This window comes from Mustela nigripes, chromosome 6 (genome assembly GCF_022355385.1).
Source record: "Mustela nigripes isolate SB6536 chromosome 6, MUSNIG.SB6536, whole genome shotgun sequence".
Classification (NCBI taxonomy): Eukaryota; Metazoa; Chordata; class Mammalia; order Carnivora; family Mustelidae; genus Mustela; species Mustela nigripes.
This window is the reverse complement of record NC_081562.1, coordinates 85,996,050-86,023,347: the sequence shown is the minus strand read 5'-3', so window position 1 is coordinate 86,023,347 and position 27,298 is coordinate 85,996,050. Positions and strand designations below refer to the sequence as shown.

Here is a 27,298-nt window from a genome sequence, read left to right as displayed (position 1 = left end):
TTGTCTCTGGAACCCCAGGTACCTTATCTCCTCCTCCGTCTAAGTCTTTCTCTTAGAAATATCAGAACGGGAATATAAATGACCTCCAGTGAAGAAGTAAGGGGCAAAAATGAGGTAAAGAGAGTCCTTGGGAGGAATCTTTGCAAGAGATGAAATGCAAAGATGGTTCATTCCTCACAGCAGGAACCTGAGGCTCCTAGAAGAAGAACTGGGCTTGCAGGGAGAAAGAAGAGTGTCTCAGAGAGCTGGCCCTGACGGAGAAAGACTTCTGACAGGATCCTTGCATCCTACTTTTGAAACCCTTCCACATCTATCCCATCTGCTCTCTCTTTTTTAAAATTTTATTTATTTATTTGAGAGGAAGAGTGAGAGACAGAGAAAGCACACTCACAGGGGAAGAAAGAGAAGCAGACTCCCCACTGAGCAGGGAGGCTGACCTGGGGCTCAATCCCAGGACCCTGGGTTCATGACTTGAGCCAAAAGCAGATGCTTAACTAACCGAGCCACCCAGGCACCGCCCCTCATCTAGTTTCTTATTTTACCTCTCGTCCCTCCCTGAAAGTCCTGTGAACTTCTTCTGTCTTGCACTAGAAGACTGTGAAGCTAAGATATGTTATGAGTCACATGGAAGTTGGTGAATCTGAGATTAGAACCCAGGTCTCCTGGCCATCAAACTGAAGGTTTCGGCTGAGTCCAGTGGAAGCCAGTTTGCAAGAAAAGACTTACAAGAGAGGAGGTTGGCGTGTCCAGAGGAGTTTTAGTCCAAAATTACAACAGGTAGCCTTTGATTTCTAGTGTAATTTACAGTCATAATCATCATCAAAACGCCTTTATCAGTGTCTCCTTGTAATGGGCAATTAAGGTAGACATTAAACTAAATGGAGAATATATATTTTCATGAACATGGTCTAAGAATTCATATGCTACGAAAATTAATAGAAACAGATAAGCAGAGGACATATCCATCTGACAATTAAAAAAAAAAGACCAATCTAGCTACCATGGACAGTAAAGAATTAACATCAAACATGCCAGAAGTCCGGTCAATTCAAGGAGAAGGGCATCGCTAGATGAAGAGCAGTGCCAAGTAGGGATTGGTTATAGGGGTTCCAAGTTCAGGGAAATTGTCACCAATCAATTAGGGAGGGCGGGTGTCTTGCTTTCTGACTTCTCACATCTCCTTTCCACACACCCCCCCCCCCACGCACACAGGCCCCACCCCAAGCTTTTCTTCTTCCAGAGGACATAACCATAACCCTTGCTAAGGACTGAGATCAGAGGAATTTTTCCTTTGTATTAGTCCTTGACTTTGGATAAGGGACCTTTACCCAGCATCAGCAGGAACCACCCTCAGGAGCCACTTTGTGCTGCCTGGCACGTCCACAGCAATCAGAGCAAAAGGACGGGGTAAGAAAACTAGAGGGAAGTTCTCCCCACCCATCATTGGTGGGGTCACCCAGGACCTCTGCCACCGGTCTTGCTATTCACTGTGGTACATGGGTCATTATCCCCACTGACACCACTTACTGAGCTTCCCCTGGGTCCAATATCTTCTGTACAGTGAGGTTAAACAGAAGAAACCATGAAGTCTTTCTAAACTAATTCTATTCAGCTTTAGAAACTTGGTCACTCTGAATCTCTGTCGTTCTGAATCTCTGACCCCACCCATACAGAAGACTCCCCACAATCTCTTTTTCAGTCCAGGTGACTCAGGTAGGGCTGACCACACCCCCTAACTCTAAGGGTCAGCTTGTGTCCTAGGTACCCCTGGGCCCCGTTTTCAGCTCATGATACCTACCTGTGCTAGGTATCAGACAGAGCCCTCCCTGATGCTTCTGCTAGAACAGTAAGGAAAGAGATACTCTCACCTGCAAGTTGCGAGGATCACATCAGTCCAGAGCTGATGGTGGCTATGGTTCCACTATGCAAGGAGAACCTGCATGAGAATGAGATCATGCTAGGACTGATGCAGAGTCCAGAGTGAGAGGGAGTTAGAAAGAGACAGGTGGACGGTGGCTTGGCGATATTTGAGTCCTCAGGTCCAGCCCAGCTCAAAGCTGGATGTGCCATTAGATTTCCCACTCATCTGAGGATGTTCAGTTCCCTTTGAGCACAACTGGCCTGAATGGGTTATGGCTGTCACTCACAGTTAAAAGTCAAGATGGAAATCATGCCTAGTGCACATTTATTTTTCCCCCCCCAGGACACATCTAACCGTATAATTTGTACCACATCAGTTTTCACTTGTTTACTGAATGACACATGTAGGTTTTTACCTAAAATTTTGTAACATGTCTATACTTCACAAAATAATCTTGTGTGTCTGTGTATATAAAGCTTAACTTTTAAAAATGATTTTATTTATTTATTTGAGAGAGAGAGCAAGCGTGCAGCATGCACACGATGAGGGGGGAGGGGCAGAGAGGGAAGGAGAGGCAGACTTCCTGCTGAGCAGGGAGCCAGACGTGGAGCTTGATCCCATGACCAGAGTCTAAGTCAGACACTTAACTGACTGACGACGAAGGCACCCCTGGAACCTAATTTTAACATAGTTATGTGAGGTGGGATATATGTTATTCTTTTAGTTGGTCAAACTGAAGCTTGGAGAAGTCTAGCAGTTCATTCAGCATCACACAGCTAATAAATGTAGGTCATCTGAATCTAAATCCCAGGCCTATTCTATACTCTTCATCTGCTTAAGTATTTGTAGGGTTTCTTCATGAATTTATTTTTTCATCTCTTGTGCTCACTTAAGATATGACCTTGGTGTTTGCCTTGAGTCCCTCTTTTACTCTCTCGGGCAGCTTCGTGCTATGAGTCGGACTCAGAGTAGGGGGTTGGTTCTCACTGATTGTAAGATTAAGGGTTTGCCAGATCTGCTTTCTCTCATCAAGGAGCTTGTAATCAGCTGACTGAAATAATGCATATGTATTACAGTGGTGTTTTTCCACCTTTTTTGACTGCTAAGGTAAGAAACTACACACACATTATTAAAGTTTAACGAAGCAATATCTACCTTAGTATGTGTGACAGTCTTTGATGTTTCCTGTTTCTTTCTTTTCTTTTTTTTTTTTTTAAAGATTTTTTTATTTATTTGTCAGAGAGAGAGAGAGGGAGAGAGAGCGAACACAGGCAGACAGAATGGCAGGCAGAGGCAGAGGGAGAAGCAGACTCCCTGCCGAGCAAGGAGCCCGATGTGGGACTCGATCCCAGGACGCCGGGATCATGACCTGAGCCGAAGGCAGCTGCTTAACCAACTGAGCCACCCAGGCGTCCCTCCTGTTTCATTTTTTAAAAATTCTGATTGTGACCCACTAAATTGATTTTGTCACTCAATAAGATGGATTGAAACCCAGTTTGAAAAGCACGGTTATGGGTTACATATATGTAAAGTCAAATTTTAGCTGAAGCTCAATATCACAAATGTTTATTGAGTGCCAAGGATGTGCTAAGTGTATTGCTAGGTGCAGTGAATGATATAAAATAAAGTATGTATAGCTATATGATGCTCATAATCTAGTGACAGAAAGTAGAGAATAAACTCAAATAATTAATAAAAGCAAAAATACGAGCCAAAAAAACCCCTACAAAGATTCAGGAGCAGTAGAAGTCACATCCTGTGAGAATCAGGAAAGGATTTAAGGAGCAGGTAGCATTTGAGTTAGGTCTTAAAAAGTGGATACTAGAACTGTGAGTCGAGGTATCAGACCTCAGGGAAAGAGGATACAGGGAATAATGGCCTTTGGGAATCACAGTCAAGAAGGAAATGATGCTATGGCTATGAAGGGATGTGACCATAGCCTTGGAGTCCTCCCTGAGGATACACTAGTGAACAATACAAAGTCCTGACTCTCAAGAAGAAATCAAATAGCAAAAGCAATTCAGTGGGGGTAGTGCTGTGGAAAAGGGAAGAATACAGCATATTTCCCTGTGGAAAAGGGAAGAATACAGTGCATCATAGGACTACATAGAAGCCAAGCCTCACTCAGACACTGGGCTCATGGAAGGATTTTGGAGAAAGAAGCATTTAAAGTGAGACCTCAGTGGTGAGTAGGAGTTAGCCAGATGAAAGATGCATAAGCCAAGAATGTTCCCACAGAAGCACAACATTTTGAAAGGATGGGGAGGCAAGAAAGAACACTGGTACATTTGGGGAACAAAAAATTAGAGGTAGCATCCTTATGAGGTCAGTATCATACCCGACCTCTTCAGATAAAGAAACGAAACACCAAGATTTAATAACATGCATGGTTTCCTAGCTGGCTAGCCCTGGAATCAGGATCAACTTTACTCTTAAGAGTTTGTTCTTTCTGGGGCCCCTGGGTGGCTCAGTGGGTTAAAGCCTCTGCTTTCAGCTCAGGTCATGATCCCAGGTTCCTGGGATCGAGCCCCACATCGGGCTCTCTGCTCAGCGGGGAGCCTGCTTCCTCCTCTCTCTCTGTCTGCCTCTCTGCCTGCTTGTGATCTCTGTCTGTCAAATAAATAAATAAATATTTAAAAAAAAAAAAAAAGAGTTTGTTCTTTCCATTATTCCAACCTGTCCCACAAATGTGTCTAATGCTGGGTGGGCCCTGGTACTATTACACTGAAGTTGCAGAGATTAGATGGAGTTATCAGATTAAGGACTGAACCTAAGGAATGCCTACATTTAAGGAATAGGAGGAAGAGGAGAAATATAGGAATTGAATAAAGTCAAGGAAGATCAATCCAAATAGGAGAACTAGGGGCACCTGGCTGGTGCATTCAGTTAAGCGTCTGACTCTTGGTTTTGGCTCAGGTTGTGATCTTGGGGTTGTGAGACCCAATCCTCTGTCAGGCTCTGCGCAGAGTCGGCTTGAGGTTCACTCTCCCTCTCTCTCTCTCTCTGCCTCTCCTGTGCATGCTCGTTTCTTTGCTCTCTAAAATAAATAAGTCTTAAAAAAACAAAACAAACAAAAAATAAGATAAATAAGTCTTCAAAAAAAAACAAAACAAGAGAACTACCCAGCGAACAGAGTATGATGGAATCCAAAGAAAGAGTTGGAAGAGCAGTGGTACATTTCAAATGTGACAAGAGCTGAAGAATTTCTGACCATAGATGGCCAATGATGATATCACTTAGATAACATGAAAGTAATTTCCACAAAGGGTGGAAAAATAAATGAGTGTTGAGGAAGTAGAGTAAGTGCAGATCACTTTTTCAGAAACACTGATTTTGGGTTACGGGAAGAATTAAGAAGGGAAGTCAACTTAGATGGAGGCAGCAAATTTATTAGGAAGTGATCTTAAGATCACCAGTAAGGGAAGAGAAGGAAACAAATCTTCACAGAAGGAGAAGTTCAGCTGTGATGTAGGACAAAGGCTTAGCTAACCTTCAGAACTGTCCCTGTTTAGGGATGAGAAGGTTGAATCATCATACTCTCACGTAAATCAGTCATTCAGTGTGGGCTGCCTGAGAAAGGGGCATGACAGGACAGCTGAGGGCCATCTGCCAGCAGCGTTCCCACTTCAGACAGCTGGTGTCTTAAGTCCTTCATTCTCAAAGGGAGTCCTGCCTGTGCATTCCAGTGTTTATCACAGGAATAGCGTTACCAGGCTAGCAGAAGTCAGGGGAGGAATATTTTTAGGATAGGTAAGACCCAACTTTGGAAATAGATACACACATAGAAACAGATGTATCCTAATTATTATTCTGTAATGCCCTGTCAGGCAACATGTCAGCCATAACATATTTAAAAATGGGCTTATACATTTATGAAACACTTCCCATGGAGCTGGCCTTTGTTAGCAGCAGGTGTACAAAGATAAGATAATCACCCCTGTTGAGAAGCATACAATTTAGTGGGAGAAAAATGCACAAAAGCAATAACCTTGTAAGGGGCCGTGCTTATCTTTTTTGTGGTTGTATCTGTACTACCCCACGTAGGCCTGGCATATAGTAGGCTGTCAAATATACACAAAATGAGCCAGTGATAGAGTAGAATAAGAAGTCCTTGGGTAGAAGACAAAATGTAGGGCTAATGCTGCCTGGAGGAGTCAGGGGGGTATATTTTAAGGAAAGCTTAATATTAGTGATAATGATGATAATATTATTATTAATAATAATAATAATAAAAAGAAGGGGAGGGGCGGGAGGGGTTAAAATCCAGGCAGCTGTTTCAGAGAAAACAAAAGCATTAAAAAGAATACTTGGAGAGTGAGTAGAAGGTAGGCATGGAAAGAAAAGTCTTCTCTTTCAATAAAGGGCACACATGAGGCAAATACATATTAATATCTATAAAGGAATGAGTTGCCTAGGGTGGTAATGTGGAATGTTCGGGGAACTTAAAATAGGATATTATGAAAGATCATTTTCAAACTAAATTTGCATGAAAGGGAATTGTTTTAGGTGTACACAATACAGGCAATACGGTGTGGTAGTTGAGTGCTGGTTCTTGAAGAACAGATTTGTGCTCAAAGCCCAGTTCTAACTAGATGTATGTACTTAGGCAAGAAACCTCCCTAAGACTTAGGTTCCTAAACTGCAAAATACAGTTCCTGCCTTACAAAACTATTGTGAGGATAATTCACATTCATGACATTAAATATGGTGTTTGATATAGATACGTAGTAAGAGTTTAATTAACGGCATAGGAATTGCAGACTCACAATGAGTAGAGCATATATATTGGCAGAAATTGCTGAGTAAAGGAAACAGGCGCTATGGTAGAGTCTCATTGTAAAATCCATTCCTATTTTTGGAATTCCTAAACGAAAATAGGGCTTTTTCCTCCAACGTTTTAGCCCGTGGATGACTGCATATGTACTTCTACTTTCTTTTGAAGGGGATTAAATTGGTGGCCTATCCCATCTAAGGCAGCTTTATATTAGGGAACTTGTCTGAGGCAGAACAAGGATAGAGAGCAGGTCAAGTTGTCATGATATGACTTTAAGTGCTTGTGTGCATCCTGGAGCAAAGAGATCTTCATCTGGGTCCAGGGCAGGAGATCCATAGATTCTTCTCCTGACCCTATATGGCTGTTCTGAGGAGGAAGCAGAACCACTTGCTAAAAGCTTACTCTGACTATATAAATCTTAATAAATATATACTCTTTTCTTTCTTTTCCATTCTAAGATATTTCTTTCTATCTTATTGCATATGTTTCTCATGGCATTAAGCAGATTTTTTAAAAAACTATCAGGAAACTTTCTGAAGGCAGCAACTTCTTCCTCCCAGTATCCCACCTCATTCTCCTCACCCACCCCCTTCTCTCTCCTTTCCACCTGTGCCTCCAGCTGGCCTACTAAACTATTTGCCAGAGGCATCATTTCCTCATTCTTTCAGTTCCCATTCTCCCAGATTGAGAAATTCTTGCTCTGGATTTGTTTTTTTCTACCGTCTCGGGGTTTTTTTTGTTTTTTCTTTATCTTTTCCATCAGGCACCCCAGTCCTGGGTTTGCAAGGCTTTGTGGTCGGCTTAAGGATCACTGATTAACCAGGCTGATGCCAGCAGGTCCCTCAGAGCCCAAGGAATAGGCTGGGCGGTATTTTTACCCACACACTGAGACTCCTCATAATTGCATCAGTGCTGCACACACCTACGGAAAATACTGGTAGCCTGTCGGGCTTGGGGTTAATTGGTTTCAGCTCACACCTTAGGGGAGCAGAGTCCTTGCACACATGCTGGCCTGGTACCAGTGCCCCAACTAGCTTCACACTAAGGGGAGTGGCATCCTGAAGGAAGGCAATTCCTTTTACCCCACCCCTTTCATCCACTGGTACTCATAGGTTGGCCTCCAGCTCCTCCCAAACTGATCAAAGATGAAATCTTAGAATAAAAGTTTTCAGACTCAATTAGTTGTTCATTAATATCCAGGAGTGGCTGATATATGATGCTTCCTTTTTCATGGCAGGTCAAAGATGAAATGTGATCAGGCTCTGAAGGGTGTGGCTTGCCTCTTGAAACTCCCCGCGGTGTTTTTACCAATGTGCTATTGCTTAGGGCAGCCAAAGCGCCCTTATCTAACCCAGGGAGGCGCGCTTGTCTGCATATATAGGGGCAGGAGCCGACACTGGGAAAAGTCTAATCCAGTCTGCACAATGAAGAGGCAACCTAAGGTGGAGGAAGCTCCACACTGTGAGCTCAGTAAGTAGCCAGCAAGTGTGCAAAAGCCCAAGGAGGTTGCTCAGCTGAGCAGAGCTGGCAGGGTGACAAGAATGGCTCTAGCCATTTTACTTTCTAGTTGCAGCGGAGGTTCCCAAAGGAGGGGTTCTGGTCTGGAGGGACTTCATCAAGTCTTGCTGAAACTACCCAGATGTTTTGTTGAGAGATTCGCTGAACTAATTTGTGCATTTTCTTTTTCTCTCCAGGAGAAATTCTGTATGGAAACCAGCCTGTATCAGATAACTGATGATGCTCGGCCCACTTTTTTTGTCCCTGAGGTTTTTTTTTACTTTGTTCTTGATTTTGATTTTTCTTTTTGCAGTTCACTCTCCTATCATCCTCTCTTGGACTCTTTTTTTACTACCTAATAAAATTTTCTCCTACCAGTTTTTACATGAAGAAAGAAGTTGGAGGGGGTGATGCTTTTCCTTTCTAGGTCTACAATTTGGTTAAATAAGCTTGGTTATCTTTAATGCAAGCTGTAGGGAGGTGTCGAAATGTTTCTGGATGGTCTAAAGGACACTGTTTAAAGTGAGGGTGGCTTGTCAGACCATTTTTCTTGCCTCTACAGCACTACTAGTCTGGCCATTATCTTCAGGGAAAGACTGGCGCGTGAGATTGAGGCTGGGGCTGGAGTGGGACTGCTTTTAGGTTGACAGAGATAAAGCCTGGGCGGGGGTGAGGGGGGAAGCGAGATAGACAAGATGGGAGTAGGGCACCTGATTCGCCAGAACTGGCGGCACTAGCTGGTGTTTCGCGGTTCTCCCAGGTGTGGATTGCTTTTGGTGAGGCAGCAGAGGCTACGATGTGGCTCCGGGGACGACAGGAAATGGTCCTGCGGGGTTGGCTAAACTTTAGATGGTGGTGACGTATCTCGCAGGGCCAAGTCTACAGAAAAAAAGGGCTCCACCGCCAGTATCTAATGTGAGGCAGCGGCTAACTACGGTGGGAAATTTACGTGTCCCGGGACCGCCCGCGCCGTGGGAAGCTCCAAATCCACATTCAGCGATTCTGCCGCGCGCAGGCAATGGCCCCGCTGGAGGCACCTCCCGCCGGGGCCGCCGTGGCCCCGCCTACACTCTGACCCCGGGGCGGGCGGAGCCTCGGGACGCCGTCCGCTGGCCACGCGCGCCCGCAGCTGCGGGGAATACGAGGAATCCAGCCAATAGGAATGTGCAACTGCGGTCCTGTCGGCCAATCGCGGGGCGTGTAGGGGGTTGGCCGGCTTGGCGCTAGCTCCCGGGATATGGAGCGGTCAGCGTGAGGGCGTCCCGTCAGGTGGTTGCGGAGCCGGTAAGGTGAGGGGCAGGCGGGGTCAGGGGTCACGCGGCCGCACCACTTTCCCCAGGCGGGTCGGGAGGGCGCAGGGTGGTCGGACGGTGGGAGCAGGCGCCGGGGCCAGTGTGGGGCGCGCGGGGCGCCTTGCGGAACAACGCGGGGCGGTGCGGGTCGGGAGGGCCTGAGGCGCGGGGGGCCAGACGGAGCAGCATTCTTCCGAGAAAGATGGAGAGCGGGGGGCGGGAAGCGGACGCTGGAGGTTGTGGGGGCCTCGTCCCTTCCGCGCGGAGGCCTAAGAGAAATGGCCGAACCCCCGGCTGGACCTGCCGCCGCGCGGGAACCCGTGACCCAGGGTGCGCTAACCCGTTTCAGGCCGCAGAGGAGGCGACGGGCATGGGGCAAGGTCCTGGCAGCTTCCTTATCTGCAGAGCCCTGGGTCCGCGCCCGCTCCCGAGGCCTCGAGCCGCTCCTCTCCAACAATCAAGTTCACTGTAGTGCAGCCGACACCGTGGAGCGCTTTCGAGTGCAGGGCTTGGGGAGGCCGCTGAGTGCTCGAGTGTAGATTGGTTGTAGGGCTGTTGTGCGCCTGCCAGGCTCCAGGTACTACTCCAGGGGGCATTGTGGCACACGGTGTGTAAGTGGGCTGTACGCTCTCCGGCTGGTCGGTTTCCTAGATCCCTACTTTTAAAGCTATCAGTTGTATATATATATATATATATATATATATATATATATATATATATATATTTTTTTTTTTTTTTTATTTTTTCTTTTTTTTTTTTTTTTTAGGATCTTATTTATTTATTTGACAGATCACAAGTAGGCAGAGAGATAGGAGGAAGCAGGCTCCCCGCTGAGCAGAGAGCCCGATGCGGAGCTCGATCCCAGGACCCTGAGATCATGACCTGAGCTGAAGGCAGAGGCCCTAACCCACTAAGCCACCCAGGCGCCCTGTCGCTTGTATTTTGATAGTCCGTCTTTGGATTCCTTTACACTTTTGATATCCCCAATGACCCACCTCATGGACCCGACGATTTCAAAGAGCATCATTAGGGGAGAAGTTGAGAAACCTGTGCGTAATGGTATTGTCTGTTGCCTTCAGAGGAGTGCTGTGAAGTTAAAGGAACGGGGTGGCATATCTTTTTTTTTTTTTTTTAAGATTTTATTCATTTATTTGACAGAGATCACAAGTAGGCAGAGAGGCAGGCAGAGAGAGAGAGGAGGAAGCAGGCTCCCCGCTGAGCAGAGAGCCCGATGCGGGGCTCCATCCCAGAACCGAAGGCAGAGGCTTTAACCCACTGAGCCACCCAGGCGCCCCTGGGGTGGCATATCTTTAAAGTGGAAGACAAAAGGCAAAATTCTGTGGTAGGAGAGGCAAGGGCAGATAGGCTTGCAGAAACTTTTGCTGGCCATAATTTTAGTGAATATTGGTGAAACTGGGGGACACTGTTTATCTTGATCCTGTGAAACCGAAGGCCCACCAGTTTGCACCACTTTTTGTCTGTGTAACCCTTTGAGCAAGTTGCTTATTAGCTTCTTGATTCTTTTGTTTCCAAGTACTTAAAATGGGGATTGATAATATCAGTCTTACAGGGTTGTTGGTGAGGGTAAAGTAAAAATACACATAAGGTGCTTAGAACAGTTCTTGGCATGTAGGAGTTTTTATTATCTGTGCCTTCCTTCCCCTAAAGATTCCAAACTAAGAAATTCTGACATTACTACTTACTTAATCTTTGCTCAGAATCCTGAGCCTATCCTGAAAGAACCCTTAGGCCCTTGTTTTCCATCCACGGCAGTAATGCTGACCTGAAGGTATAGTATAATTCCATATGATTAGAGGCTTTTTACTGGGTATTTATTTTTAATCATTAAATAAGGTTGGAAACTATCGCTGTACTAGGAATGTCTGTGATAGCTGTGTCGGGTAAATGAAACCTCAGAACTTCTTTGGCTGTTTAGTTTTTTACTGGAAAATATTTCATTTACAGTCTTAGGCTAGGCACAGTTTATTTTGGATCCAATACCAGAAAGGCCTGGATTGCAGCATACTTGGTTTCTCATGTTTCCGGGATGGCTGTGGGACTCCGGAGGGGAATTTCTGGGCAGCCTGGCTGTATTTCTTGTTAATGAATGGGGAAGCTTGGTATGAACCTAATCTTTAGTGTTAGGATGTCAGCAGTGGTTTCTTGGATTACTCTATACAGCAACTACTAAGCAGCTTTACTTCAGTTTCGACTCAAGGAAGTGTGAGGTTAGTGGTTAGAGAATGGTGTGGATAAAAATAGCATCTTTTGGGTGGGTGCTGTGGAGTCAAAGACCTCTTTATTCCTTGTCGTCTCTCCATGTACACAAATACATATATCTGCTGACAGATTTATACCCTTTCTATGAGCTTGGTGTTATCTGGAAGGCGCTAGTGGAAGACTGTACTGTCTTCTGATTCTTTCCTTCCGTGAAAGCTGCTGTTTATACACATATCATAATCACAAAATGAGAAACTCTATATTTATGAAAAAGAGCATCGCTGATTGCTGCAGTATGCTGGCCCGATTTGGGTGAAGTAGGGATGCTATAAGTTCACTTACTTAGCTCTAGAATGAGACAGTTTAGTAGTTCTGTAGGGTTGAAATTCGAATGTTGGCTTGTTGAGAGTAGAGAACAGTGTCTTTTTGCTTGTGCCTGGATAAAGAGGAAGGGGTGTGACATCTTCAAAGAGTTGAGTGTTTGAGGCAGAAAGGGAAGCATTTTTTCCCTAGTATTGTTGTCATTTTTGTCATCTGAGTCTCTCTGGTTTGAATAAAATATTTTGGAAAAGAAGGTAGGGAGTATTTGAATATGCAGAATATAAGAATTTGGAAGACCTTGACCCTTGTCATCTCACTCATCAGATGCCATTTATTCTTTTGATAATTTAACAAACATATATTGAGCAGTTAACATTTATTGGCCCATGAAGACACAAAGAAGAGCCCTTCAGGTATCATCAGGAATATGGTGGATAAAATGCAACATTGTTTGTGTTATAAAGTATAATAATACCAGAATGGAATATAAAACATTTGGCTGGGAATGATAAAAATGTATTTATTGTCTAATTCTTCCACTTTTAATTTAAGGCTGAAGTAATTTACATTTTATTTATTTATTTGACAGACAGAGATCACAAATAGGCAGAGAGATAGGCAGAGAGAGAGGGTGGGGGGAAGCAGACTCCCTGCTGGGCAGAGAGCCGGATGTGGAGTTCAATCCCAGGACCCCAAGATCATAACCTGAGCTGAAGGCAGAGGCTTTAACCCACTGAGCCACCCAGGCACCCCAGTAATTTACATTTTTAAATGTAAGGACCAGTTTCCAGTGAAAACTTAAATTGGGAAGTTAGGGTTCTCAGTCGTTTCTTTGTGCTTATTGCTAGTAGGTCATCTTATATGGGTTGTTTTTGTTAGGTCTGGTCCATTTGTCACTCATGATCAAGTGTCTGTTAAAACTCCTTTGTAATGAATGGAGAAGGCTACAAGTGAATTATTACAAATTTAACAGGCTCCAGAGAGCAGAAGGAGGCATATGTGCAGCCAGAGAATCTTGTAGTAATCTTGTAGTAAATGTTGTCTGTCTGTGCATATAATTTTTATTTGCTTTAAGAAAAGACATGTCAAGGAAAATATGTATTCAAATTGTTAAGGCCAGGTTACATTCAAGGGACCAATATGTGTCATTGGAATAAATGAGTAGTTCAATAATAATCATTCTTCACATTTGCGAGAGAAAAATTGAGCAAATGTGAAGGCAAAATATTTTTTCTGAGGCATGAGTGGGTATAAATTTGTTTAATAGACTGTGTTACTTCAATATAAAGGGGTCTTTGAAATTGTTCACAGAGCTGAGAGTTGTGTTCTAGGATCCATGTTTGAGGCTGTGAGGTCAGGTTGGTTCCCCCAAAGGGAAATACACTGCTATGTATCTCTGGTTAGGGGGAAATCAGAGGAAACTCTCTATGAGAACTGAGAGGAACAAAGACCAAGCTATGTAGAAGGAAGACTTCAGTGAGCCTGACGTATGAGCCATCAAAGAGGTATGAAAGCTAGTTAAGCCTCAGCAATGGTCAGGGAAAGTTCTGTTTCGTAGGTATCAAGCCCTTCTAATTCTGAAGTCTCTGGTGGATGAGTGATATTTTTGTCTAAGCGATCAGTACTTCTTGAAGCCTGGCCACACTTCTCCCAGCTGTTATCATCTTTGACAGCCAGCCAGCCAGTTTCATTATCAACTGTCCTCTTTCTCCCTATATCTGACTCTTTCCCTCTTTGCTGCTTAACATTTTCTTTTTCTTCTTTTTTATCGTTAGATGTTCTCAATGTCAGGTTTTTCTTTCAACTCTAAACATAGATTCACAGACGTCCAGCTCAGGTGACAATCATAGACTTGATGTTGATTTGAAATTGTAGTCTCTGGTAGATTTGAGATTCTCTCGGTTTTGATATTATTACTCGGTATACAAAGTCAGTAAGACAAAGAACAGCCTAAGCTGGTATCTTAATGGCCATTGTGTCAGAGTGAGAAAGACATACACATACAGAAACCCTGGTGTGTATTAAGCACATGATGCAATAGGAGTACTGTTTGTACTTTATGAACTGGGTGTGTTCCTGTAGCTTTTGGCTGAAAACATTCTAATATGAAGACATTCTCTACTTAGGTAGTGAGGATTAGAATTTTGAGACCTTTTTCTTAAACTGACACCACAGGGCCTTTTCACTTTGTTCCTTCACAGAAGTAGGTGTAATCAGTTCTCAGCCTATCTTTTCTTCATTTTATCATTTTTTATCAAATTCATTTTCATAAGAGAAAAATAGGATACACTTACACCTAAATTTTAAAAATTCTAAACTTTACATCCTCAAGAATAATTTAGAAATTCACATGGCTTTTAAAAAAATTAATTATCATAATTGACATACAATGTAGTGTCAGGTGTACAACAGTGATTTGACAATTTTATACATTATAGGATACTTACCACTGGTAAATGGAGTTACCATTTGTCACCATATAATGTTATTACAATATTATTGACTATATTCCCTATCCTGTACTTTTCATCTCCATGACTTGTTTTATAACTGGAAGTTTGCTCCTCTTAATCCCCTTTCACCTATTTTGCCCATGTTCCCTCCCACCTCCACTCTCATAACCATCAGTTTGTTGTCTATATTTAAGAATTTGTTCATTGTTTTGCTTTTTAGATTCCACAGATAAGTGAAATCATATGATATTTGTCTTTCCCTGTCTGACTTGTTTCTCTTGACATAATACCCTCTAGGTCCATTTGGGTTGTCACAAATGTCAAGATGTCATTCTTTTTTATGGCTAAGTAATAGTCGTGTGTATGTGTGTGTGTGTGTGTATTTATCACCTTTTCATTATCCTTTCATCTACCTATACACGCTTGGGTTGCTTCCATATCTTGGCTGTTGTAAATAATTTTACAGTAAACCTAGGGTTGCATATATCTTTTTGAATTAGTGTTGTCATTTTCTTTGGGTAAATGCCCAGTAGTGGAAATACTAGATCATTTGGTATTTCTATTTTTAATTTTTTTTTAAGATTTTATTTATTTATTTGACAGAGGGAGAGAACACAAGTAGGCAGAGAGGCAGGCAGAGAGAGAGGAGGAAGCAGGCTCCCTGCTGAACAGAGAAGGGGCTCAATCCCAGGACCCCGGGATCATGACCTGAGCTGAAGGCAGAGGCTTAACCCACTGAGCCATTCAGATGCTCCTCTATTTTTAATTTTTTGAGGAATCACCGTATTATTTTCTACAGTGGTTATACCAGTTCATATTTCCACCAACAGTACACAAGGGTTCTCTTTTCTCCACATCATCATAAACACTTGTTTCTTATATTTGATACTTGTCATTTTCAGTGGTATGAGGGGATACTTCATTGTGGCTTTGATTTGCATTTCACTGATGTTTAGTGATATTGAGCATCTTTTCATGTGTCTGTTGGTCATCTGTACTTATTTGGGAAAAATGTCAGTTCAGGTTCTCTGTCCAATTTTAATCAGATTATTTTTGTCTTCAGTTTTTAGAAGTCCTTTATGTATTTCAAATATTAACCCCTTATCAGATATATCATTTATAAATATCCCTTTCTGTAGGTTGCCTTTTTGTTTTGTTGACATTTTCCTTTGTTGTAGAAAAGCTTTTTATTTTGGTATGTGTGTGTATATATATATACACACAAAAGCTTTTTATTTTGGGATATATTATATATATCTCCCTGTAACCATATATATACATATATGTATATGGGGATCTGTATCCATATATCTATATATCTATATATAGATCTCTAGTTTATTTTGCTTTTGCTTCCCTTGCCTGAGTTATATCCGTAACTATGTTGGTAAGGCTGGTTGTCCAAGAGATTACTTCCTGTATTTTCTTTTAGGAGGTTTATGGTTTCAGATCTCACATTTAGGTCTTTAAATCATTTTGAGTTTATTTTTGTGCATAGTGTAAAATGGTCTAGTTTCATTCTTTTGCATGTTGACTGTCCAGTTTTCCCAGTGCTATTTGTTGAAGAGACGGTCTTTTTTCCATTGGATGTTCTTTCCTGCTTTGTTGAAGATGAATTGATCATATAGTTGTGGGTTCATTTCTGGATTTTCTGTTCTTTTTTTTTTTTTTTTTTAAAGATTTTATATATTGTGCTCGCTTCGGCAGCACATATACTAAAGATTTTATTTATTTATTTGACAGAGAGAGATCACAAGTAGGCAGAGCAGCAGGCAGAGAGAGAGGAGGAAGCAGGCTTCCAGCTGAGCAGAGAGCCTGATGCCAGGCTTGATGCCAGCACCCTGGGATCATGACCTGAGCCAAAGGCAGAGGCTTAACCCACTGAGCCACCCAGGCACCCCTGGATTTTCTGTTCTGTTCCACTGAACTGTGTGTCTCTTTTTGTGCCAATACCATCATCAGGGAAATGCAAATCAAAACTACAAGGAGATATCACCTCACAGCAGTCAGAATGGCTAAAATTAATGCAGGAAGCAGGTATTGGTGAGGATGTAGAGAAAGAGGAACCCCCTTACAGTGTTGGTGGGAATGCAAACTGGCGTGGCCTCTCCGGAAAACACTATGGAGTTTTCTCAAAAAGTTAAAAATAGAACTGCCTTGGGCGCCTGGGTGGCTCAGTGGGTTAAGCCGCTGCCTTCAGCTCAGGTCATGATCTCAGGGTCCAGGGATCGAGTCCCGCATCGGGCTCTCTGCTCAGTGGGGAGCCTGCTTCCTTCTCTCTCTCTCTCTGCCTGCCTCTCTGCCTACTTGTGATCTCTCTCTGTCAAATAAATAAATAAAATCTTAAAAAAAAAAATTGAACTGCCTTACGATCCAGCAATTGCACTACTAGGTATTTATCCAAAGGATACAAAAACATAGATTCAAAGGGTTCAGTTAGGGATTTCATTGAATCTGTAGACTGCTTTGAGTAGTATGGATATTTTAATGATATTTATTCTTCCAATCCATGAACATTGGTGAATCTTTCCACTTTGTGTCATCTTCATTTTATCAGTGTGTTGTAGTTTTCAGAGTACAGGTCTTAAACCTCTTTGCTTAAATTTATCCCTAGGTATTTTATTCTTTTTGGTGCAATTTTAAGTGGGATTGTTTTCTTAATTTCCTCTTTTGTTACTTCATTATTAGTGTATAGAAACACAAGAGATTTCTGTGTATTAATGTTGTATCCTTTGACTCTACTGAATTCATTTCTTACTTGTAATAGGGTTTTTGTTTTTTGTTTTTTTTTTTAATTTGACACACAGAGAGAGAGATCCTAAGTAGGCAGGGAGGGAGACAGAGGGAGAGAGGGAAGCAGACTCCCTGCTGAGCAGAGAGCCAGATGTGGGGCTTGATCCCAGGACTCTTGAGATTATGACCTGAGCTGAAGGCAGAGGCTTAACCCACTGAGCCACCCAGGTGCCCCTGTGATAGTTTTTTGCTGGGGTCTTTAGGATTTTATGTATGTAATATCCTGTCATCTGCAGATAGTGCCAGGTTTACTTATTTACCAATTTGAATGCCTTTATTTCTTGTCTGATTGTTGGAGCTAAGACTTCCAGTACTGTGTTGAATAAAAGTGGTTATAGTGGACATCCTTGTCTTGTTCCTGATCTTAGAGGAAAGGCTTTCAGCTTTTCACTATTGAGTATGATATTAGCTGTGGATTTGTCATAAGTGGCCTTTATTATATTCTGAGGTATGTTCTATACGCACTTCATTGAGTTTTGATGATGAACAGATGTCATATTTTGTCAAGCGCTTTTTCTGCATCTATTGCATCTATTGAGATGATTGAATGGTTTTATCCTTCTTTTTGTTAATAAGGTACAACTATTTTCAGATATCCAATTGGCAGATATCAAACTACCTTTATATCCCTGAAATAAATCCCACTTGATCATGATGAATAATCCTATTAATGTATTGTTGAATTTGGTTTGTTGATATTTTGTTGAGGGTTTTTGCATCTATATCCATCAGGGATGTTGGCCTGTAGTTTTTTGTGTTGTTTTTATTTAAGATTTATTTACTTGGTTGTGGGGGTAGGGGCAGAGGAGAGGGAGACCATGAGAATTTCAAGCAGACTGCCTGCTGAGCACAGCCGGGGGTGGGGGTGCGGGCCGGGGGGGTGCTTGATCTCATGACCCTGCGATCTTGACCTGAGCCAAAATCAAGAATTGGATGCTTAACTGACTGAGCCCAGGTGCCCCTGAAGTGTTTTGTTTTGTAGTGTCTTTGGTATCATAGGGTTATGCTGACCTTGCAGAATGAAATTAGAAGTTTTCCTTTCTCTTCTATTTTTTGGAATAGTTTGAGAAGAATAGGTATTAACTGTTCTTTAAATGTTTGGTAGAATACATCTGTGAAGCCATCTGGTCTTAGACTTTTGTTTGTTGGGAGTTTTGATTACTGTTTCAGTTCCATAACTGGTAATTGGTTCACATGGCTGTTCTCAGCTGTTTGTTTCCCCCTCATTCCCAGTGAGGGCAAATTGAGTTTTGGAACTAATGAGGTGGATATCCTCAATGGAATGACTCAGAAAATGGAACTTATTTGTTGACATAGAATGAAAAACAAAGAAAGCAATAATATCCTATTTTTTAAAAAAAAGTGGCTAGTAATCTTCCTTATTAAAATACATAGGGTTGGGGCGCCTGGGTGGCTCAGTGGGTTAAGCCGCTGCCTTCGGCTCAGGTCATGATCTCAGGGTCCTGGGATCGAGTCCCGCATCGGGCTCTCTGCTCAGCGGGGAGCCTGCTTCCTCCTCTCTCTCTCTGCCTGCCTCTCTGCCTACTTGTGATCTCCCTCTGTCAAATAAATAAATAAAATCTTTAAAAAAAAAAATACATAGGGTTTAGGGTGCCTGGGTGGCTCAGTTGGTTAAGCAACTGCCTTTGGTGCAGGTCATGAACCCGGAGTCCCAGGATCGAGTCCTGCATCAGGGGAGTCTGCTTCTCCCTCTGACCTTCTCCCCTCTCACGCTCACTCTCACTCTCTCTCTCTCAAATGGATAAATAAAATTAAAAAACAAAAAAACACATAGCATTCAGGAAACAATTAGCTCTCTTCAAACCGCTTGAATTTTTCAGAGTTTTGTTGACTCCCAGTCATCCAGGACAGGGGCTTACTTTCATGAAGAATGTCTTATATGACATAGGTGTTAGATTAATAATAGTGGTTTAATAGAAATATCAAGTACTTTAGCCATAAAGGAGACTTTTAGGGAAAAGGATTTTAGAAGGATCCGGAAATTTTTACATTTTCTTCAAGACAAATGGAATTTTTCATTTTATGACAACTCCTTGTTACTCTCAAATAAACAACTCAGGTATCACTTTCTAAAGCCTAGATCTCTTGCATCTGGCAGTTTTGACTGTGTCACCAGCATGTTGCTGGCACTGAAAAATTGTCTAAGAGAAGCATCAAGAGAGAGAAGAGGTGGCTTTGCCAGTCAACTTTTATTTTATTTTATTTATTATAATCTCTATTTTTTCCCCCAGAGAACAATTTTTGTTCAGTGTTTAAGGACTTAGCTCCCTACATGTGCTTTCGTGGAGGTTTTGGGGCAATGCCCACTGGTCTAAATTGGGGTGGAAGTGTTTGGTCCTTCCCTCTTTTGCAAGAGTGATTCTTGACTACCTTGCTGTGAGTTTTGCCAGTCAACTTAAAAATTCCTGTTCACATTTATTTAACTAGTCGCTACCATGCAGACACTTCTGGTTCCCTCTATGAGAGTTCTTTTCCTACTTTAATGCGGTCTTTGATTTTATTCATATAGGGAAGGGGAGATAAAAAGAGGGGATGAATTAGAGGACTGTTCAAAGACATTCCTCTTTAAACCTTATAATTAATTTTAGGGAGACCTTTGCAATGTTGGACACAGCTCTGAAATCAGTGAAATAATTTTGAGGACTTTGTTGTCCATAGGAGAATTTTACAAGAAGTATTTCAAATTCAAAAAAATTTTTTTAAACTTAAACAATTTAAGTTACATGTTTTTTAGTATTCGGTATTTCAGTATTTCAGACTTTCTTAGGGGCAATTTTTAAAACAGATTTGAGCTATCTCAGTGGTGTTTTTTGTTTGTTTGTTTGTTTGTTTGTTTGTTTAATTTATTTGAGAGAGTGAAAGAGCACAAGTTGGGGAGGGGCAGAGGGAGAGGAAGAAACAGGCTCCCGGCTGAGCAGGGAGCCCAATATGGGGCTCTGTCCCAGGACCTATCTGTCCCAGGGATCATGACCTGAGCCTAAAGCAGATGCCCAACCAACTGAGCCACCCAGGTGCTCCTATCTAATTTTTTTTTTTTTAATTGTTTTTCTAGAGTTCTTGTGAGTGGTAAGAGAGCACATGAATTCATGTTAATTAGATGTTCAGAATCGATTATAGCTAGTTTGTGTTTGGGGGATACCCAAATTAAGGAGTCAGGAAACGCTTTCCTGATTACATTACATTAAGTTACATTCACATGTAACTCCACGTTCATAATTTCAGAGCATGGCTCTTTGGGCACTAAGGCAAAGTAGTAGTAAGGTAAGTTTTAGACAGTGTATGCCTGCCAGCTGGATAGGTATAGATCTCTGATTAATTCACTATAGAAGTTTTGTCAGAGTTCAGCTAAACACCCTGAAAGTGTTCAGAAGTGTTCGAAAGCTGAGTGAATCCAGCTGAGTGAAACCTTTATATTTTAAAAAAAAATAGATAATACAAGTACATGACAAAGTTTTTTTTAAGTGCAAAATGGTATATAGTGTATATTCAATGAGAGGTCTCCCTTCACCTGACCTCATTTGTGCTCCCCCTCTCCTTCTCTTTGGGGACAGCATTACCTGTTTTTGGCATGTCCCTGGGGGGTAGTCCATACATGTAAATGTGTGTATTCTCTCTCTTCTCTTCTTCTTCTTCTTCTTCTTTTTTTTTTAAATTTATTTGACAGACAGAGATCACAAGTAGGCAGAGAGGCCGGCAGAGAGAGAGGAAGGAAAGCAGGCTCCCTGCTGAGCAGAGAGCCCAATGTGGGACTCAGTCCCAGGACTCTGGGATCATGACCTGAGCTAAGGGCAGAGGCTTTAACCCACTGGGCCACCCAGGGGTCCCTCTTTTTTTCTTCTTAACATAAATGATTGTATACCATTCTATACATTGGGTTTTTTACTTGAAAACATGTCTTGGAGATTGTTTCCTATCAGTACATTTAGATTTGCGTTATTATAATAGCTGCATGGCGTTCCATCCTTTATATGTACATAGTTTATTTAACCAGTCCTCAACTAATATCTAGGTTGTTTCTAGTCTTTTGATACTACAAACAATGTTACAGGAAATTTCCTTGCACATACTTTCCTTGTGTGAGTATTTCTTTAAGATCCATTGTTAGAAATAGAATTGCTGGGTCAAAAGGTATGTGCACTTTTGGCATTTTAAGACAGTGTAATTTTATTAGCCTTTTTATCTTTTTTTTTTTTTTTTAAGATTTTATTTATTTATTTGGCACAGAGAGATCACAAGCAGGCAGAGAGGCAGGCAGAGAGAGAGGAGGAAGCAGGCTCCCTGCTGAGCAGAGAGCCTGATGCAGGGCTCGATCCCAGGACCCCGAGATCATGACCTGAGCCAAAGGCAGAGGCTTTAACCCACTGAGCCACCCAGGCACCCCTAGCCTTTTTATCTTGTAAAACTTTTTTTTTTTTTTTTTTAAAGCAATCTCTACACCCAGTGTGGGACTTGAACTTGAACTCATGAACCTGAGATCAAGAGTCACATGCTTTATTGACTGAGCCAGCCAGGCACCCACTTGTAAATCATTCTTTTAACATTTTTTGGAGGGGGAGAGGGAGGAAGGGCAGAGGGAAAGGGAGAATCTTAAGCCGGCTTCACTCTGGGTGATGTGGGGCTCCGTCTTACAACCCTGAGATGTGATCTGAGCTGAAATCAAGAGTCAGACACTTAACCGAGTGAGTCACTGAGGCACCCCCTTTCTTAACAACTTTTGATAAGGAATGGGATAAAATACTTATATTACATTTAACCAGGAGTGCCATTTTTTCTGTTGTTGATTGCTGTTTGACAGGAGGAAACTTACTGGATTTGGAAGAAGGTGACAATTTATGGTCGAGGGTGAGCTAGAATATAAAAGCTATCTTTTTTTTTTTTTTTAAGATTTTATTTATTTATTTGTAAGAGAGAGAGAGTGAGAGCGAGCACAGGCAGACAGAGTGGAAGGCAGAGTCAGAGGGAGAAGCAGGCTCCCTGCAGAGCAAGGAGCCCGATGTGGGACTCGATCCCAGGACACTGGGATCATGACCTGAGCCGAAGGCAGCTGCTTAACCAACTGAGCCACCCAGGCGTCCCTATAAAAGCTATCTTAATCATAATTATCAAAGTATTGCTGGATTGATTCTGGTTGCTTGTATTTCATCTTGATCTTTGCTTTAATGTAGTTAAATGACTAAAACAACCTGGAGAGCAAAACTGTTTCAGTACTAACTGCTTCTGTAGGGTCTTAAATTTTCATGGAAATTAAATACTGTGTAGCTCACCAAGTCTAACTAACCCACTCTGTTTCCTGCCCTAGTTATATTCTCTAGACAGTGGAAGCAATAGAGTTTATAGTTTGTTGGCTAAAAGTTTTGATGAGAAAGAGGGAATCTAGAATTGTTTTTTCTTTCTTGGAATAATGCATTCCTGAGATTTCAGAGAGAAGACCAGACTTCTTGTATTTATTAGCTGTGTATGTAATTAATATATAAATAATCCCTTAGGATACTAATAACAATTGTTTAAAATTTTATCATGAAATATTTCTGCCTAAAATTATTTAACTATCACTTTTTTTTTAAGGTTTTATGTTTTTGAGAGAGAGCGAGAGCATGAGCACAAGTTGGGGGAGGCAGAGGGAGAAGCAGACTCCCACTGAGCAGGGAGCCTGATGTGGAACTTGATCCCAGGACCCTGAGATCGTGACCCAAGCCAAAGGCAGAGCTTAACCAACTCACCCATCCAGATGGCCCTAACTACTACCGTTATTTGTTTGTTTTTTAAATATAATTTAAAGGCTTATTTTGGGAAGGAAATTTCCTCAGATGCACTAAACACTTCTGTGACTTACACAGGATGTCAATCATCACTACAAAAGTAATCTAATGTAATCAGTTCTTGGTGAGTAGGGCCACTTTAGAAGAAACTTGAGTTATGCGTAATATAATTAATAATGATAAAATATTAATAACATTATTTTTAATAATAATGTTCTCAGAGTTGATCAAAGTATAAAGAAGGGCTCTTTGCCTCATATGAAGTGGCCCAAGACCTTTTCCTATGAGAGTTATAAAGTCCCAGAGCTGATTTGTGATATCTAATTTATTAAGGGTTAGGATAACCTGATAACCTGGCTTCTTAGAAGTATATGTAAAATAAAAGTATAAGGGCTCTGGATGGGGCCAAGGGGCTGAGCTGTGATTGGACCAAGTGTCTCCTGCTGTTCTCAGTGGTCAGATACATAACTTCCATTCAGATGAGGTGCTAAAGAGGGTTTGAATGTAGACAGTGTTACTGGCATCTACTGGCTGGTGTTTAGTTATCTGGTGCCTTAAAACCTGATAGGAAGGACATGGCTAGTTGTCCACTGTAACAAAACACTTGATATTGGTGATTCTAGAGAAAAAAGATTATGTTTTCCAACTTAGCAAGTGGTGATATGTCTTATATCTGGGAAGATGGATGAAACCTAGAATGCTCCCACTCTGATAATTCTTTAAAACAGATACAGAATATATTGGTAGATTATTGAGAAAAAAAAAAGAAAGTAGAAAAGAAAGTAGAGAGGAAAAGACTTTCTACAGTAAAAGATAACTAAGGAGAGGCTTTTTAACTTTTTCACTAGGATCATTCTTACTGGGATTTAAGTGGGGTTTGGGGCTAACAATAAATATTACCTCGTCTTTCTCCTTCTAAATTTTTTTTTTTTTAAGATTTTATTTATTTAACAGAGAGAGAGAGAGAGAGATCACAAGTAGGCAGGGAGGATCTCAGTAGGCTCTGAGAGAGAGGGGGAAGCAGGCTCTCTGCTGAGCAGAAACCCCAATGCAGGGCTTGATCCCAGGACCCTGAGACCATGACCTTGAGCCGAAGGCAGAGGCTTAACCCACTGAGCCATCCAGGTGCCCCCTCCTTGTAAATTTGAAATCAACTGAGAAGTAGATTCCTTAATCAGTAAATTGAAATGTAAAAAAATCAGCCTTATTGGTGGGGTTGACTGGAGAATATTCCATAGATCTGTGGCCAAATGGGCTTATGACCATCCCCCCCACCCCCACCCCCCACAGTTAAACTTGACCTAACAGGGTGATAGACCTCTGGGAAAACTGCTCATCCTAACTCCCTTCCACGATAGAATTGCTGGATGGCATCCTGCAGACTATGTCTAGTCCTCCTGATGCCTCATCTCTCCCTGAGTGGCCAGGAAGGGACAGCCATAATGATTAGTTTCTTCTTTCGGTTGTTGAAGGGTTAGGGAATGAGAAACATTATAGGGGAAGTCTCTCTCTCCTCAGGGAAATATGAGGCTGGGAAATAATGGCCCTCCACGACAGTACGGTGGTGAGGTGCTTTTCTCCCCCCTTTCCAGAAAATTGAATCATGAGCTTAAATTGTTTCTTAGATTAAAAAGAGTAGAGTAAAAAAAAAAAAAAAAAGAGTCATAGATCTTTGTCCTTAAAAACTTGTAAAAGTTGGGAGAAATCAGTCTGGTTTTAAATAAATATTTGACTTAATCTAGAAGCAAAGGCAGAGACTGGGGGTTTGCTTAGTAGCCTCTTTGTGGATGCTTATTAAAAAGTATTTGCCTACTTCCCTGAAATACCTTTTGCTTCAGTTTGGTTTTAAAGTCTTGCTAGCAAAAAGTGATTAAGACTCTTTAATTTTTATTAACTATTTCTTAATAATGCTCTGAAAGCTGTAATTATTTTCAAGATTCTCTAATTTAGAAGAAGAATTACTCTTTTCATCTAATGTGGGGTCAGTTATACAGAGTAGCAAAATGTTGGTGAACTTACTATTTTGTTCTTGCTCATTCCTGTCTCCCTTTTCTCCTTTCTAGAATCCTATTCTAAGAATTCGGACACTCAGGCATCTACCATGGTGTTGGGTCCTGAACAAAAGATGCCAGATGGTAATTTATAGCTGTGTTATTGTCTGATTTTTACTTGGAATTTGGTTTAAATCAGTAATAGAAATTGACCGTATTTTCCTTCTTATCATCTATCACAACAAAAATTGTCCTGAACTCTTCCCTAGCTAACAGTATCATCATAGAGGCCTGCTCCAATCAGGTCCAATCCAGTCACCATCCAGTAACTTAAGCTGTAAATGATAACCATGAAGATCTGTCTCATATCTTATTTCCAATTCTGAGATGAACCAAGATTAGCTGCAAGTTTGGTTTCTGTAGCAGTAATGCTTCCAAGGGCAAGTGTTCACAGGCCTGGCATAAAAACCTTTAGAATGCTTTGGCTCTTCACAGCACTGGGATATTTACATTAAGGAACAGTAAAATACCGAGCAAACGCATTTAACTGTGTAATCCATTAGAGGGAGTTTTCTAATTCTTTCTAATCTAAATTTCCCCTTTAGAATTTTTATTCCTTTTCTTTAAATTTCCTCATAATTCAGAGCCACTTCACAGAAGTGGGTCAGCTCCCTATAGAAAGAAGCTTTTGTTTTTCTAGTTGGATGCTACAGGGATTTCTTGGAAACCCTGACATTAGAGCTCTTTGGTTTGAAATTGCCATTTGATGGCTACCAAACTCGGCTTTGTATCCTTCTGGCAGATTAGCCCTTTTCTCCCAGACCCTTCCCTTACCAGCATTTAAGATTACCGGCAAAATGCAGGACCTGGAAATGCTGATAAGCAGTCTAAGATGAGCCCTCCTGTCACGAGGGTGCCCACACCCCATGACCTGAAGCTCTTCATGGCAGGCCTTAGTCAGGAGGCAAAGGGTTCCTGTTTGGTGGTTTCCCTGCAGCTTCAGATTTTAACCTAACTGTGGCAGGATTTTTCAACTTCCACATTTTTTGAGAAGCCTGACAGAGGTGTAAAGTCCGAGGACCATTCTTTGGCTCAGTCCTACCAAATAATGGATGGGGGTGGGGGCCGAGTAGGGTAGTAACTAGATGGACCTAGTTCTGTTCTTCTGAAAGTTAGGATTTTAGGTTACGAGGGTGGCTAGACAGGGAATGTTATATTTTGAGCCCTAGGCATCAGTGTATTTAGAAGAAAATGAGATGATACTAAAAGTTGCCAACCAGGAATGCAGAAGTGTGAAAGTAGGAAAACCATTGTGAGATGAGTGTTAAAACTGATCCAGAGCAAAGTGACTTGGGAGGAGGAGTGAGAGGGAGCTTTTTTTACCATAAGCTTTTTTTAGTTTCCTGAATTTCCATCCATGTGAATGTATTGCCCTATAAAGAATTATAATTATTCTATATTAAAAATATAGATGAAAATAAAATATTGGAAATAAATTGAGTAGGGCCAGGTTGGTCTTGTGCATTTAGGTGTTAAAAAGATTTGATTTAAAAGTTACTAAGGAGTGGCGTCTGGGTGGCTTAGATGGTTAAGCCTTTGCCTTCAGCTCAGATCATGATCCCAAGATCCTGGGATGGAGCCCCACATCGGTCTCCCTGCTCAGCAGAGAGTCTGTTTTCCCCTCTGCCTCTCTCCCCTGCTCATGCTCTCTCCCTCCCTCTCAAATGAATAAATAGAATCTTTAAAAAAAAAAAAAGTTACTAAGGACAAGTTGTTAGTGTATTTTGTTCATTTTTATTTCTTCTCAAATCTGTTAATTTAGATGATATTTCTGGAGACCATGGGGACTCTCCCAGTCTTGGTGCCCTCAACCCTGCCTATAGTACCTCATCTCTCCCCCAGTCCGAGGAGCACTCACAGGAGCCCTTTACCACCTACTTTGATGAGAAGATCACCATTCCTGAAGAAGAGGTTAGTGACAAATCCTTGGAGGAAAACGTTATTTAGGGAAGACTTAGGAGTGGAAAGTCTGCTGAACAACTCAAGAGCAGTGGCTTCAGATCTAATTTTGCAAGCAGTCTCTGAAGACAACTTTTGTAATCAGAGTAACTGTTTATAGTAACTTTCAGGAAAATGAGGACCTTGAGAACAGTTGCCACATTGTTCTAGTGATTATTTTTTGATCTAGAAAGTATGAATTTCATGTGTTTTACAGTAGCTTTTGTCCCTTTTGAGTGGTGGTTGGGTACAGGGGTACTGATACTCATACTCACGTTTTAGAATGAGAGGCTGGTGGATGGAAAGAGCAGGTAAGGG

At 41.7% G+C, this 27,298-nt stretch overlaps 1 protein-coding gene across 7 annotated transcripts in view; it reads left to right on the top strand.

Moving 5' to 3' along the window:
• Positions 1 to 7,996: 7,996 nt before the first annotated feature.
• SLC11A2 (solute carrier family 11 member 2) overlaps positions 7,997 to 27,298 on the top strand; it is a 39,090-nt gene continuing 19,788 nt past the window's right edge. For 2 of the 7 annotated variants that reach the window (XR_009404829.1, XM_059403115.1), the window contains exons 1-3: positions 7,999 to 8,105; positions 25,055 to 25,126; positions 26,805 to 26,953. Coding sequence is in view for 5 of the 7 variants with exons in the window: in XM_059403115.1 (XP_059259098.1) it covers positions 8,060 to 8,105; positions 25,055 to 25,126; positions 26,805 to 26,953 (267 nt within the window). In the remaining 2 variants the exon portion in view is untranslated. Of the gene's footprint in view, positions 8,106 to 9,241; positions 9,422 to 9,469; positions 9,755 to 25,054; positions 25,127 to 26,804; positions 26,954 to 27,298 lie in introns of those variants that run through there. The other 5 variants (XM_059403119.1, XM_059403117.1, XM_059403118.1 and 2 more) reach the window with 5 other exon arrangements.